This window comes from Salvia hispanica, chromosome 1 (genome assembly GCF_029641045.1).
Source record: "Salvia hispanica isolate PSC_SH4W2 chromosome 1, Shi_PSC_v1, whole genome shotgun sequence".
Taxonomy (NCBI): Eukaryota; Viridiplantae; Streptophyta; class Magnoliopsida; order Lamiales; family Lamiaceae; genus Salvia; species Salvia hispanica.
In genome coordinates this window covers 37,850,005-37,865,431 of record NC_142692.1, presented here as the reverse complement: position 1 = coordinate 37,865,431, position 15,427 = coordinate 37,850,005, and the positions used below count along the sequence as shown (strand labels likewise).

The 15,427-nt window shown below is 36.7% G+C and overlaps 2 protein-coding genes across 4 annotated transcripts; both read right to left on the bottom strand.

Annotated features, from left to right (window-relative positions):
- Positions 1 to 43: 43 nt before the first annotated feature.
- Positions 44 to 3,502, bottom strand: LOC148933738 (proline-rich receptor-like protein kinase PERK3). 3 transcript variants are annotated; one of them, XM_089063050.1, is made up of 8 exons: positions 3,029 to 3,350; positions 2,652 to 2,870; positions 2,359 to 2,567; positions 1,782 to 1,908; positions 1,402 to 1,473; positions 969 to 1,155; positions 761 to 893; positions 44 to 534 (listed from the first exon to the last, which is right to left on the bottom strand). In XM_089063050.1, the coding sequence occupies exons 2-8, from the start codon at positions 2,803 to 2,805 to the stop codon at positions 271 to 273; spliced, it is 1,146 nt and encodes a 381-aa protein (XP_088919176.1). In that variant the 5' UTR covers positions 2,806 to 2,870; positions 3,029 to 3,350; the 3' UTR covers positions 44 to 270. The 3 variants fall into 3 exon arrangements, with proteins under 3 accessions (XP_088919176.1, XP_088919175.1, XP_088919174.1); XM_089063049.1 differs by lacking the exon at positions 3,029 to 3,350 and adding an exon at positions 3,357 to 3,502 and having other exon boundaries at positions 2,359 to 2,870; XM_089063048.1 differs by having other exon boundaries at positions 2,359 to 2,870.
- A 1,305-nt stretch (positions 3,503 to 4,807) lies between these two features.
- On the bottom strand, positions 4,808 to 15,169 carry LOC148933737 (ARM repeat superfamily protein). The gene is made up of 24 exons (XM_089063042.1): positions 14,850 to 15,169; positions 14,671 to 14,769; positions 14,361 to 14,582; positions 14,171 to 14,278; positions 13,593 to 13,676; positions 13,410 to 13,469; positions 12,250 to 12,378; positions 12,006 to 12,067; positions 11,255 to 11,311; positions 11,001 to 11,124; positions 10,245 to 10,376; positions 9,525 to 9,605; positions 9,271 to 9,384; positions 9,066 to 9,145; positions 8,673 to 8,808; positions 8,319 to 8,468; positions 7,735 to 7,820; positions 7,221 to 7,408; positions 6,787 to 6,879; positions 5,913 to 6,100; positions 5,677 to 5,788; positions 5,432 to 5,589; positions 5,239 to 5,355; positions 4,808 to 5,173 (listed from the first exon to the last, which is right to left on the bottom strand). The coding sequence occupies exons 1-24, from the start codon at positions 15,063 to 15,065 to the stop codon at positions 4,976 to 4,978; spliced, it is 2,994 nt and encodes a 997-aa protein (XP_088919168.1). The 5' UTR covers positions 15,066 to 15,169; the 3' UTR covers positions 4,808 to 4,975.
- Positions 15,170 to 15,427: the final 258 nt, after the last annotated feature.

Sequence of the window (15,427 nt, the reverse complement as noted above, 5' to 3'; positions counted from 1 at the left end):
ACAATCCAACAAAAGCAGCTAAAATAGAGAGCTATATAAGATGTGAAGACAACATCCAACTCAACTTCACTATGATATTAACAATATATAAAAGTTTTGTTTACAAGAAGAAGATTGATTAATAATTGACACACATGAAATAAAAAATAAAAAAATCACCCAACTGTTCTTTATACAATTATCAAACAGCTGGATATATTCTTTACTCTTGTGCTTCCGGTCAAGTATATGCATCTCGAAACACACTCAAAATGCTACAACATATCCTTCTTATTTTGAAGCCATAAAAAGCTGGCTTCCCAACGTCACGACCGGGGTTCCTTCCCCCATGATTGTCGTCAAGCTCATTTCTTTCTCAAGAATCCGATCAAGTTCAGTCACCACGTAGCTCATAAGAGGCCGCCTCTCGCTCGAAGGATTCACACACTGCGTAATCAACTGCATGAACTCATCCATGCCTTCTGTTGTAAAGCTATTGCCTAATCTCTGATCAATTATGGTAGATATGCTGCCACCTTCCTGGAGATTCTGCAACTGCAAACATAATATGACTAAGCTTGTATTTTACATCCACACAAATATTCGATTTTTTCATGAAATTGGCATGGCTTTCATGTGGTAGAATACCGGAGCACTATTTTACCGAGTGTATGCACGTTTAGTAATTTCCACAGTTAATCTACTAGAGCAGCGTCCTTCCTAAAACGTTCCACGTTCTAGTGAATGTAACTATGATCATTTGTGTAAAATGCAAACTTACCCATTCAACCAAATTATGATTGACATCTGAAGGCAACAATTCTTTTGCTTCCTGCCCACTTACTAACTCCAAAAGGAACACCCCAAAACTGTAAACGTCGCTTTTGTCTGAAAATCGTCTGAATTCACTGGCCCTGCATCAGGACATGACAATACAATTAATAATTATCAAATAATAGTAATACAAAACCAACCAGCATGTATATTACTCTGGGGCAAGAAAAACTTCATCAGCTGCCACTTGAGAAGATGTGCCTGCATGATCAAATCTTCCGAGAAAATTACGTAACCCAGCATCCGCTACTTTTGCTATGAAATTCTCGTCCACAAGAACATTTGCTGTTTTGAAATCCTTGTGTATCAACCTAGGACTTAGAGAGTGGAGGTGAGCCAAACCTGTGCAGATAAAGTATGGATGAGCGAGCACACATAACATTATACTTCAGGAACATTCACCTTAGGTTTTGTGGAACTTTCTATATCTTGCTAAGTCATCTTTTGTATATAACTCTTTTTCGGCACAAGACAAGTTGGATTAATACGAGAAAGCTAAAAGTGCTCACTTATTCTTTTTTATGCATAAGACAAGATGAATTAATACCAGGAAAGCCAAAAATGCTCACTGGTTTTGCAGAGGATCACCTTTAGCTGCCCCAAGAGCTATTTGAAGCCTGTGCTTGAATTCAAGCTTTTCCTGTGAAACCTGACCAGCACCTGAGATTATAACATGGGGTTAGGTTATAGATGCTCTAACGCATAATAGAGGAGTAAAGAAGGGAATGCGGTGGAGGCACAATTACATGAACGTAAAGAAAGAAGAGATTTAACGCAAACATATAGGATATAATCAGTTGCAAAGATGTCAGTCATGGAAACAAATGCATGAAATTTGTTGGAAAAGCAGCATCTGGTTAAAAATTTAACTTTAGTACTGTGTCAACTGTCAACTGACACGTCAAATTCACTAACAGGCATGCAAAACAAGAAACACACAAAAGAAGGAATGGAAGAAAATTGATTACCATACAAGTGAATAGACACACTGCCATTAGGTATGTACTCATAGACGAGAATCTGTACATCATTTTCCTGGCAGTAACCTAAAAGTGTGACCAGATTTCGATGGTGAATAGATGAAAGATATCGGACCTGAAAAGAAATGAACCTCGAGCTCAGTTTCAGCGTATAATTTGCTCTCCATGTATGTCAGTTTGACAATCCATCAATGTAATAGAAGTACAAATTGGTTTCGAACATACAGTGCCAAAACAAGAGGGGAGAAAATAAGGAGGGGAGGTGGGAATATTAAATTTTGGCCTCTAAAAATATTAAATTTTTGTTCTTATACACCCTTGAACTTCTTCTATTGTATAGCATTAAGCTTTGAACATGTATTTGCAATTTCTTCAAGACCTCCTTAACAATCTTTGAAAGGAGCACACATTTATGTCATTAAATCCATCAAAGGTTCAAAAGCTGCTTCATCTGTTAGTTAAAATCTATAGTTTTGCATTAAGCTTGTAACATGTATACGCAATTTCTTCAAGACTTCACTAAGCTTCAGTCAACGAGATACACATTGGTGGATAAGTGAGATACCTCCTCAATGAATTCATGGGTAGGAGGGGCAGGTCGTTTTTTGATGGCTACAAGTATCCCATCATGAAGCAAGCCTTTGTACACTTCCCCGAATTTCCCTTGTCCTATCAAACTCTTGTCACTAAAATCCTTTGTTGCAGCTGACAATTCGTCCATCCCAAACCTCCTAGCATCTCGCAGAGAAAACTCGATTCCAACAGCTCTGCCAACTGTGTGATCGAACAATACAGTTGGCAGATAATAGTAACAAAACACAGGCTGTGTAAGAGACAGAGAGAAGAAGAAGAAGAAACCTTGAACAGAAGGATCAGAAGAAGCAGTGTCGGATGTTCTGGAAGTGTTGCTAGGCCGGCAAATGCAATACAAAACAGTTAACACGAGTATTATCCCCACCAATGCCACGGCTCCTGCAGCACCTCCTAGAATTGCTGCAAGAGTCTTTGACATTTGGTCCGGGATCCAGTTGAGCTAGGGTTCCAATACAAACAGAGTAGTACTATCATACATGGAACCTGCAATTCAGATTATGCATAGATTAAACCAAAATCAGCAGAATTGGATAGCAAAATTGAGAGGAACACCGAGTAAGTAAGCAACAGCAATAGCAATAAGAAGATTGAAAATTTCAGAGTGAAGCAGCAATGGCGATTAGAAGGAGAGAATGTGTGACCTGAATGGATTGAAATTGAATTGCAGATCGGCGCATATATACAAGGAGAAACTAGTAATCCATCATCATATTCACATTCACATTCACATTCATATTCATCAAGGAAGGAAAGAGTAATTTATGTATTGTATGAATGAAGATTGAAGGGAGAAAAAGAGACAGAGATAATGCCAACAGAAAGGGAGCTGCCGCCGACAATAAGCTCCACCAATCCCTTTACACCAATTTATTTATATATATACTACTATATCAGTAATTTACACACCCAACCACCCACCCACCATTAAAAACAGAGAGAGAGAGAGGCAACTGTGCTAGGAGAATCTACCTCTACAGTTCTACTGAGTAAATAACAAAGAGCTAAATGTTGAAGAAGAGACAGAAATGAGAAGTTGTAAATTGCTGTAATGGTAACAAGGCATCTTCACGCAACTTAGTTGGCAATACATTTTAGCTTTAGATCGAGATATTTCAACTCAACCACAAAATACAACTTAGTTGGCAACACATTTTAGCTTTCGATCGAGATATTTCGTGCTACTTAGGCTTCGGTCAGTAGATCTAGATATTAATTTTCTTTAGCTACAAAGTAAATTATACATGAACGTTTTTACTTTCGGTAAATAACTATAATTCTATTCTACGGTAGATCAAGAGTGGCCTCTGAGTAGATAAGAAATCATTATTAATGGTTCGTATGTTCGAAATATGATCGTTTTTCAGTAAATTATTCTAATTCTATTTCATAATAGATCGACAGATTAAGTCTCTATAGCTTTTTCTACTTGAAACATTTCTACAGGTAAGAAGTAAATAAGGAGGAATATTATTAATTAAAATTAGAGGTTTTTACAATTAAAAACTGTAACTTTATTATTGGTATTGAATTTGCATTGCATTGGCTGCACGTGACGCAATCATATTGAATTAAATCAAATGAACTGGAATAGAAAAATTGGTAATAATGGAGTGGAGAAATAAACAAAGATTTGAGTTACAGAGCATAGGCCAATAATTGTCGACAATAGGAAAAACAATAAACAATTAGTATTATTCGATTCCAGCTATGTTGACATTGCTCCTACTTAGTCAGCAACAGCAAATCTATTAATAACGGCTACTAATACATTATTTCAAGATTTTTTTTGTTTGATGCTTATATCTTTGGATTCTTTATTATTGTATGACAGCGGTAGCGTGCCACCAACTATTTTAAATCAAATAAATAATCAATTGTTGACACAACACCATACATATATATACACCCTTCCTTTTTCTCAGTTCCAAAGCGAATCATTCATTTTCAAAACAAAATTTATAATGTACTGTAAATTATAGCGCGAATTAATAAAATAAAATGAATAATGAAACGTAAAAATAGCTGAATCAACTACATAATCTAATAATCTATTGAGCTCAAAATTCGAACATGGATAGATTTCATTTTTTTGTTCAATAATCCAATAACTTTTTTACAGATATTTAATGAAATGAGAATTTAGACTCACAACAAGAAGGAAACTCACTTGACTAATCTCCAACACAAAGGAATAGATTCAAACAAGTACTTCTCCTTCACATTTTTCTTCTTTCAGATTTCTAACGCCGATCATTCTCAACGTCTCAATTCCTACCATTTTAGAACGAGGAATCTGGAAATAGAGAGCGAGTTTGTGCAGATCACACTAAGTCATCCGTGGTCTCGTACAAAATTGGCTTCGAACATCGTCGAGTTTACCTCAGCTTCAACTTGTTTTTGATACACCACACCGTTGAAAGTAAAAAAATGGAAAGATTGTTGATGGGGATGTGATTACCAAATCCCCACCATTTTATTCCTTTCCCTTTCAAGTGATGAATGAATACACGGGGGGGCTGTGAATTGTGATACAATAATAAATCACTACTTTTCAAAATGAAAAATAAATAATGTAGAGAGAGAGAGGTTTAAGTCGTCAAATTGCGATGGTTATCAGCAAAATCTCTTAATAAACGCTTAAGATGTCTTCCACCTTTGCCTCGCATGTGGCTGTTCATCTCCATATCCAGACAGTCCGATGCTGCCGCCGCCACTCCCTTCATCCAGTTTGGCACTAAACATTCTACTTCTCCTGCTTTTAGATACTCGCCGGGAAGGGTATGCAGCTGCAAACAATATTTTTTTTGTAAATCAACTTCAAACACGCGCACGCACACACATGTTTACTAACCGCAGAGTAAAGCCAGCGTTGCAACATTTCCCAGCAAACCACGCCCTTCCACTCTCGTCTTTCACTCAAGCTGCACATTGCGCCCAGTTGTTGAAGGATCGTTGCACATTTGTGAACCTGCAAATTTTGATTCAGCACAACTCGCACCAGGTTTAGGTGTGGAAATACGCTAATTGCTCATCAAACCCTTTACCCTTGACATTGCCGACACGCCAAGAAGAGCATACACCAGATTCGATATCAAGCCCTCCCCACATATGGATATCACCCTCATCACCATGTCCTGAACGGATCTTGCAGGTATAGAAGCATCAGCTTCCACCAACACACCAATGCTCATCTCCAGAAAGCCTGAAAGCCTCATCAAAACTTTAAAATGCAGCAATAACATGTTAAACAATCTCATGTGTTTGAAGAATATTTCTGTACAAGGCTTACAGTTCATATACGACATTGCTGATAAAGCTGCACCACGATGCAAAGCTGTACAAGAAATCCCTGCCTTTGGCAAGGATACTTCAAAAAGAGAACCAGAGGCAGCTAATATTTCCTGAAATGCAAATTAGCTGTTGTTTGAGAAAAATAAAAATACCGAAAACCTAAATATGGAAAAGATTCATATAGCAGCAGGAAGCTCAGCCTTTGAAATGTGAAATGTGCATGAATATGAGCACCTTAGGACAACTGCGCACATACACAGAAGCAAAATTTGTGTATGCCTCAACCAGATCTGGTTCTTGATCACAGATATATGATGAAGTAAGAGCCATTACTGATGGTGAACAAGTGAATCTTTCAAATGTACTCATGAACAGAGATCCATATTCCTCCTTGCTGCCAAATTCTTCAACAATGACCGAAGCTGAAACAAACTAATGATAGTGAGACACATAAAAAGAGAGTAAGGAAAGGGGCTAAGCAACAGATGACCTGCCAAGAAAAAGTAAAGGTGCTTAAAATATCTTTAAGATGATTCATTAGACACAGGAAATCAAACATAACTGCCACTTTGATAACACAAATATCTAAGCACGCTAAACTCAGATTGTGGTGAAGCATACTAATGGGGGTTTTACAGAGGGTATGAAGAGCTATTTCTGTTAAGACACTATGATAACACAAATATCTAAGCACGCTAAACTCAGATTGTGGTGAAGCATACTAATGGGGGTTTTACAGAGGGTATGAAGAGCTATTTCTGTTAAGACACTATGATAGAAAAGATGGGCATTGAAGTAAATCTAAAAGATTGTAGTAGTCACTAAAATAAAGTATTAACCAATTTAGGGGCTTAACAGATAATGACTTGAAATACTTCTTCCCTGATTAATTATTCCCAGTTGTTGGTGAATATGATCAATACAATACAGTAAACCTTTTACTAAGCAATAATACTTGCAACTATCAAAGCAAAAAGTTGACTCGGGAAGCTAACTTGACATGCATGATACCGTTGACATTACCTTTTTAAGGATGCATCTGTTAAATGCAAAAAAGAAAAAGCAAACAAATCCTTGTGCACAAACACCTAATGCTCAAAAATTTTACCTGTTCTCATGTAGCATTCATGGCTTGAGAATTTTAAAAAATTTGCTGACATAGAATCAAGCACCTGCGGCAATAGTGGCCCAAAATTGTGGCCTGCAAAATGAACGAACTGTATTATTTAAAAATAATTATGTTTCAAATTTTTCTAGGGAGCTCAAAGCATTTAATCTCCAATTAGGCCTTAATGATGTACCAAGACACAACTCTACAGAGTTCAAAGTGTTTGATCTTCACACCCCAACTTTGCCTAGACACAGTTTATCACAGGAACTCAAATATGCAAGTTCTTAAGAATAGTTCTATAGTTTATCTATTATGTAGTAAATGTGCCTTAGTGATGAGCATTAAGCCTTCTTTCACAATTGTGTTTACACAAAATGAGAGGTTGTGGAATGAGAAAGTTTTTGACCCATAAGTAATGACATTATTGAAACCTGATGCCTGAATTGCTAGTGTAAGAGCCCTGCAAACAGCTGTAGACAAGCTTCCACTCTCAATATGATCAGATATAAGGAGTTTCTCGAGCATTGGCCAGAAAGCCTCAAGTAATACAAAGATCGATTCATCTGGACCCAGATCAACAGAGAGGTGTGATGCCAGGTAACTGAAAACAGTGCCGATCCTACAATAAATCAGTAAATGGTAAGCTAAGAGCTTATTATTGACACTAAAAGGTGTTCTTCTTCAAGGTCAAGGTTAAGGATGTCAAAATTTCACATAAGAACCTATTCTAGACTCAAAACTTAACTAGCCACTAGCACACTGACTATCTCAAATCGCATAAACCCATATTGATTATTAAAAATTACAAAACCTTAATTACCTATATAATTATCCAGTAACCAATTTAACTGTACGTGTTAAGCCAAACAGAAATAAAAATAGTATCGATTAACTCCAAAGCGTGAAAAGGTTCATCAGAACACAAGCAATGAGCATTAAAGATACCTGTTTAGCCCTCTTCCAGCTGTAGTAACTAAATGGGTATAAATAGATGGATTGTGTCTCAGCGCATGCCCATGATCTTCATTGATCTGAATCAATGTCAAAGAACTTTTAGTAACTTAAATCAATGTAACACCTCCATTGCCATATAAAACAAATTTCTTTTCAGCTGAAACTGTGTCCAGTTTAACTAATGGTGATGGGGATTAATCAACTAATTCCAGACAGAAAAATGCAAGCTCATAATTCAAGATCGACCATACAGAACATCCATGGATTAAATCATCAATGATAACAGTTAACCATTTGAATTTAAAAACTCTTTTCTGCATCATCTAACTCTAAAGTCTAAACCAGGGATATGATGCTTAGTATTAATGCAGCAGTTCTGATTGTTGGCTTCCATAAGTAACAAAAACATAACAGCGTGAAAACAAGGCAAAATCTGCCAAGTACTGCAGCTAAAAACGTTGAATGAGTCGTGGTTTAATTCAAAATGTTTCTAAACAAAACCAGACATGAGTTGGATTGAAGATGTCATAAAGAGATGCCTTTGTATGAGATATTAAAGACAAAAGGAGATTTACAAGTTTTCCAACAGTTGCATAAGAAGGAGAAAGCAATCTAGCGAACATGTTGTGCATCAGCATCTTGTCAGGCACAGAGCAGAGTATGAGACTGATAGCACCAACTACTTCATTCTCTTCCTCCAAAGGCAACTTCCTATCTTCCAATCCCTAACAGAAAATTCTATATACTGTTACTATATTATAGATACATACATGATATCACATAAGTACAATTCAAGAGGCTGGTAAAGCATAAATGAATTATGTTTTATAGCAAGTTCCTCTTATTATATTGCTTTCAAATCTCTGAGGAGTGTTAGAGGAATATACTTTTTACTTTTACAATTAATGGCGAACATTAATGCAACTGACCTCTCCTATCCAAATTAAGATTTCCAGATTGGAAGGTTCATGCATCACTGAAGCAGCTTCTTCACAGAATTTGCGAAATCCAAATGCACAAGCACTTGAACAGAATGGTTGAGTAATCCCGGCAGCAAAAAACAATCTAAACATAGCAGGTCGAACCCATGTTATAATAGCATTACAAGCTGTACACAAGGGGAGCTGAGAACTTCACATTTTAAAATCTCAATGCCATGATATGGATGAAGGGGGTGTAAGAATCAGAATCAGATACATTCTTATAATCTAATGCAGTACAGCATATAGTCCTTTTTCATAGAAGTTGATTGTCTGAGACATGAAAGCATGCATGAGGAAATTATGTAATGCTGTATAGTATAGAAGTAAGGAATCATTTACATCAAAGGTCTGGTGTTGGTTTGAGAGGTAGGGATCCACTTAGCATAAGAACCAATAACATCAGCAAGAGCTTTATATACCTGGGAAATGAAGTATTTAAGATTAGTAAAGTTTTTGCTGCTGTTAATATTCCTTTATTGTTCAATTGACATCAGAAAGAATATCAGAATATAAAAATATGGTAAATAATAAATAGAAGACTTACAAGGCACATAAATCCTCTTAGATCCTCTGATGACTTGCTGGACAAAATCATCACCAAGTCCATAATAACAGAGATATCAATAGGATGTTCCTCCTTAAGAACAACTTCAGAAACCTACAAAAAGCTAGTATTAAGAAATACAAACAACCTGGTATAAACTTCCAGATCTACTAAGGACCTGTGCTTCTGCAAAGTTGTACCCGACAATGCAATATTTTTTGGCAAGGGAGAGGAAATTCATTCAATGCACTCACCGCATTAAGCACGAACAATTTGGCTTCTACCTCTCTCCAAGAGATATGCATGCTGGTAGGTATCCAGTCCCGAAGGAAGATCTAAAATGTTTGAGAAGAGGTTAATTAAAAACAAGGTAAAAAACAACTACTTATACATGAGATCTTTAACTTCATAATTTCCACTTATGTGTTTGAGTTTGATAACGGGATGGAAGAAAGGATGGAATCGAATTGCATTACAACAACAAATACAAGTTACATTATGTGTCCCACTGTTAGAAGAATGCATGACAATGTTCTTATTTTAGTAGATATGTAGGTGAGAAGTGCATGAATGTTTCTTAGTCTCCGTTCCATGGTAGTTGAGTCATTTTCCCATTTTGGGACGTATGATGGTAGTTGAATCATTTCCCCTTTATTTTCACTCTTACTTTATTTTCTCTACTTTTCACTCTCTCCTAGTACTTTAGTATCTATTTATTTAAAACATTATACATCTCTTTCTTAATCTCCATGCCGAAAAGAAATGACTCTACTACCGCAGAACGGAGGGAGTATATTGTTTTCATCAATCGCCAATTGCAAGATCTCACATCAAGAATCGAAAGGTATCAATAAAAAATAAAACACAAAGCAGTATAGTGTTCTTAGATAAAACTTATCAAGCATAGTCAAATTTCAATAGCCTAAATTACCCAAAGGGATAAATGTTTCTAAGTATAATGATGCAACCATCACCTTCTGGATAAACAAAGCAGGTCCTAAGAGCTGACAAATGTCCACCAGAAGTTCCACCAAATTCATCCTAAATTGCTCTAGGCCACTAGGCAGCTCAATGGTTCTCCCATTTTCATCGAATGTGTCATTAACCTGTGAGGAAGGACATGATTCAGTCTATAAGATATAAAGATATAACTAATAGATAGTAAACCACAAGATCTTATGTATGAAATGGACATAACACTTCACACAGATGGTCTGGAGAAGGATCATGGATAATTATCTTTAAAGTTCAGTCGGTCATTTCTTAGGCTTCATTTATCTTTTGGAAGGGGGGACAACAATAGGAGGCTGGAAAAAATCTTCCCCCTACACGCACAATTGGCTCCCAGCTACTTTCTACACTAGTACAATACGTGAAATGCAAAGCTACAAAGAATGTAAATAAAGGTTTAGACATTTTTATTTCAGATGTGGCATTGTTGAAAAGGAAACGAGAGAGGGTAAGAAGTCCCTGTTTAGCCTGAGTCTGAGATGATTTTGTAGAATTAGGCAAATGCTTGAAACAGAATTTAATATTATACTTGCATTTGAGGTATGAAGAACACTCATGAAAACATTCTGAATTTAAATCACCATTTTTTGTGCATGTTCCTAGCATGTGAAAAGTGGACAATTTAGCATTATAAACTAAATAGGTAAGAACACTCATCAGCAACAGTTACATTTGTATTCAGCAATCAGCAAGCATATTTATTTATTATAAACCCATACCTGAACACGAAACAGAAGAGCATCAACCAATGCTGAAAATATGGGACTAAAACGTTCCTGCAACTTCTTCTTATATTCAGCATTTTCTACTTCGAGAGCAATTATATGCCCAGAAAGGCTACACCTAATTTCGGAAATCAGAACAATCCAGTAAGGCCTCACTTACAGAACAAAAGATAATAGTATCATATAATAACACTTTTCCACTTCTAAAGCACATATATAAATGTGGCACATAAATTAATTTAACTTACCAAAATTGCAAGGTTGAGTCCACAATCTCCCAGTCTTCACTTGGAAATGCTGCACAACTGCCGGTCAAAGTAGGTTGGATTAATTAAATTCCAATGCTATATAGCACTCAATTATGTCAACCAGGAGGTGTAAACTGAATACATAAATGTCAAAAAACAAGAGAACTAATGTAAAGCCTGGGTCTTATAAATGCAGCAGTGAATTAGGCTTTTACATTCTTCAGTATTAAACTGAACTCCAGAAATGGGTTTTAAATAGAATATGGATTTAGAAAGTTTATAAACCAGTATCCGAGATCCAGATTAGAGTTTTAGAGAATTTAGAGAGCTGGTAATGAAGTTCCGTCAGAAAAATGCATTGATATATGGTCTTATAGTTTGATAGTACAAGATAATTAAATTCCATCTTCATTTTTATTTCCTTATTTTGCATCACAAATCTGATGTTAATGTTCAGTATTTTCTATCTCGGTGAATATTGTTTGTCAAATATTCACCATCCACTATTCCTTGATCTAGTTAAAAACTCAAATTAGGTTCATACAAGCTGTATCATGTATCTATTCTAATTCTAATCCTTATGATCATTTATCAAGTAAATCAAGTGTGTTTGTTATAATGAAGGTCAGTTAGTTTAAGTCTAAAGTAAGTTAAGAAAATAAAGCACAACCCCTTTATATCCCTACTTCCAATTTCGCTTCCCTAGCCATGAGTCCCCGACTTAATTACCCTTAGCATTGTGACAACTAACCTCAATAGAGCATGTCCCAGCTCAAGTGCTTCGGTATTTGCTTCCACAATTAGAAAGGGTGCCTATACAAACAGACAGGTTATTCAAAACCCAGCTGTCATGTAAAAAGAAAAAGGAAAGGAAAATATAATACAATGAAGACTTGTTTTATAGTTAGAGTAGTAAAAGTTGCCAAATATATAGCAAAAGGTTAAAAGGACAGATGAAGTAATAAACTATACATGAAGTGTAATTAGATACCCACAGCTTGACCGATTTCTGACATTAAGGATGCCAGTCCTCCAATCACTTTCTCATCTCCACTTTTGAGAGCAGGAAAAAGAAGTGCTTCCTTGAGAAATCCAATCCGGCATAGTAAAACCTGAGGCAGGCCCTAGGAGAGGAACACCAAGATAGAGTTTTATGATTAATAGAATTATGTTCAGGCTCTGGAATTAACCACAACTCTCTAAAAAATAAGTACAAACCATGCAGGTTTTTCTGCTGTTTTGTATACTTGAAAGTACGCATTACTACCAAGGTAATTTTCCTACTCAAAACTCGAAAAATGAACTACTTAGGAGATCTTTTAATAACACAATTAAAAAAATAGATTTCTTCGTCAAATTCGGCACTGGGTTGGGGAATATAACAGCTCATATGACTCTTTGGTCAAGTCCAAAATTGATCAGGGAATATAACAGCTCATATGACTCTTTGGTCAAGTCCAAAATTGATCACCAACCTGGGACTCTGTCTTCTGGATGTGCCTAACCTTTGTAGGGCAAAGTGTTCTTTATCATACCCTTCTATGACATTTAGGTCTATAAATTCTTTTCATAGAAATAATCCTAAAAAGCCCATTCTTAGTTCTTTTCACCACCAACCCAAGCAGGGATATAACTTTAAATAAAAGCAGACCTCTTGAATAACTGGAAGTGGAATTGCAACTAAAGGAGGGAATAACCAAAAGTTATTTAGACTGTTGACACAAGCAACAAAAAAAAGAAAGTTTTTTGCTACTTAAAAAGATCCCTTGATTTTCAATATGACATAAATATGTCATAGTAGTATAACTCTAATTGGGAAATTCTAAGTTATTCGACAAAATACCTTGCAATTTGAACTGTGTTTGCTCAGGAGAAATCAAGACTAAGAGATGTAGTTTAACTAAATCAGATCTTGGAAAAAATTGCATTCACTTCTTGAAAGTGTCCTTTCCTTCTGGGTTATGTCCTGAAAGATTTCTAAACGTAGCACTTTCTAGCAGGATACTGTGCCAGGGAATTGATCCTATTGATTCTAAATGAAGTAACATGATTCTTTGGGAGGATTATCTTGACACAGTATTACATAGAACCATGCATACTAGAAAGCATGGTTTCCAATATTTACAAGAAACCCAACATTAGCATAGGATAATACCTCATGTCGACTCACGAGCTCAACAAGAACCTCAACAGCAAGCTCAAATGAAGACGCAACCTGTTTAAACATACGAAAGATGAGATGAGGAATTGTTATACATGCGCATAACATGATAAAGACTTAGAAGCGGAGTACAATATATTTCAGAAAAAAAAAGAAGGAAAAGATAGTAAACTTTACCTGCAAGGAGCTGAAAACAAAGTTAAAAAGTGGATGGGCAGGTAAAGAGCCTGGAGGAATCTCACAAAAGCATCCAGCTCGAACCTACACACACACATCCAACTTTAAATGAAAACAAGACACGTCAATTACATCTCTTAAAGAAGTTGAAAATTGTTATGCAGACCAACTTTTTATACAAAGTTGAGCTAGATAAGATGCCAATTTACCATAACTTAATTTTAAGGATGCAAATGATAACTACAACAAAAAATTAATAGAGCTGACGTGGACGAGATTTGTTCACATTGTTAGCATATAAAGACCCAACATGCATTTGTGACGATTGGGCATATTGAATGCCAATCCTTTCCTCCGACTTGGAGAAGTTGTCAGCATAAGTGTATAGGAAGGTGTACATCTAGAAAAACATTCTTGCTGGAGAGGCTAGCAAGGAAGGATTAGCATTCAATTTATGTGTATTATTAGCATTCAATTTATGTGTATAAGAAGGAGGGTCTGAATCCACTTGCTAAGTACCTTGTCACTTCCCATGTTAGACAATAAAAGGCAGATAAAATTATTTAATCAGTTCTTACCCAGCTCAGCAAGCAACGTAATATCTTTCTGCTCCTGTCATGGCTGCCAACACCCTCACCAATCTGCTGCATTAGAAACTCAAGCACCGTAGGAGTTTGCGCAAGAAGCTGCACTACCAAAAGTACATTACAACACAACCCCCAGAAAAAAGAAAAATCTAGTGAAGTTGCAGGAATCAGCTTGCAAAACCTCTTGTCCATACTCTTTCCGGCGAGCAGAGGATACACTGAAATCACCATTTTGATCTTCTATGATTTCAGGCAAGACCGTGAGCATCTCCAAAACGGCAGCATTCCCATTATCCTGGCTCTGTAAATTCTGCAGGCTGTAGAAGAGCTTCTCGATGGGCTTCCCATCCTCTGCGGCGTGAAGTATGAGTGTCGATAGCGCAAGGCATATTTGCGTTAGGAGCTGTTCGTGTTCCGAGCCAATGAGTTGAGTCCACTATGGAAATTCGAAGTTTGAAATTCAAAATTGATCGGCGCAATTGACAACTGACCTGAGGAGGGCCTGGGGTGAATCTCTTGGCAGCTACTAAAAGAGCGTTTAGCAGAGCGTCCTTGGCTCCTCCTTGCAGATTATGCCCTTCATTTTGGATCTGCCGGAAGATTGGACAAGTCGATCAATAAAGCAATTAAGCACAAATTAGGGCATGAAGTAGTAGGATTGAGAAGAAACCTTGCGCTTGAGAATCTGAGCGGCGAAAAACTCGACCTCGTAGTCGGAGAGGAAGGGGTGGTGGTGGTGGGAAGTGAGGATGGAAGTAGCAATCTCCCAAGCAGCATCAGACTGCTGGAACTGAACGAGCCATTGATTGGCAGCGACGCGGTTGCAGGATTGAGAATCGTGATTGAGGACGTGGACTGCTTGAGCAACCTTGATGTGCAGTTCCATACTTTAAATTGATGGATCAACCATCACGCGACCCTCCACTTCTACACTCTCGCTCATCACTCTCTCTCTATCTCTACTTGACCTCTTCGATTCGCATTCTACCACTTTCTTTTTATAAATATACATATATAGCTCTGCCCTCTTTTCAATTACTAACATTGATTGGATTGGATTATCAACAAATAATATCCAAATTTCATTGTTAATTACTAAATGAATTTTAACAATTTGGGTATAAGTCTTTATAAATACCTGGTACTAAATTTTGTTCAATTTCATGTCTCTCAGTAAATTTCAAAAGTAGATGGAAGAAGTACTGAATTTTACCGTTGTAAACAAATTTCCGCGTTTCATTCAGCCGA

Excerpts from the sequence above, each read along its gene's own strand:
- LOC148933737 (XM_089063042.1), bottom strand. The coding sequence starts at position 15,065 with ATGGAACTGCACATCAAGGTTGCTCAAGCAGTCCACGTCCTCAATCAC. Across the intron at positions 14,583-14,670 it reads TCACCCCAGGCCCTCCTCAG|CTCCTAACGCAAATATGCCT; the intron begins GTCAGTTGTCAA and ends GAACACGAACAG. Across the intron at positions 8,469-8,672 it reads TCTTAATTTGGATAGGAGAG|GGATTGGAAGATAGGAAGTT; the intron begins GTCAGTTGCATT and ends ATTTTCTGTTAG.
- LOC148933738 (XM_089063049.1), bottom strand. The coding sequence starts at position 2,805 with ATGTCAAAGACTCTTGCAGCAATTCTAGGAGGTGCTGCAGGAGCCGTG. Across the intron at positions 1,909-2,358 it reads CCCATGAATTCATTGAGGAG|GTCCGATATCTTTCATCTAT; the intron begins GTATCTCACTTA and ends ATTTCTTTTCAG. Across the intron at positions 535-760 it reads ATCATAATTTGGTTGAATGG|TTGCAGAATCTCCAGGAAGG; the intron begins GTAAGTTTGCAT and ends TTATGTTTGCAG.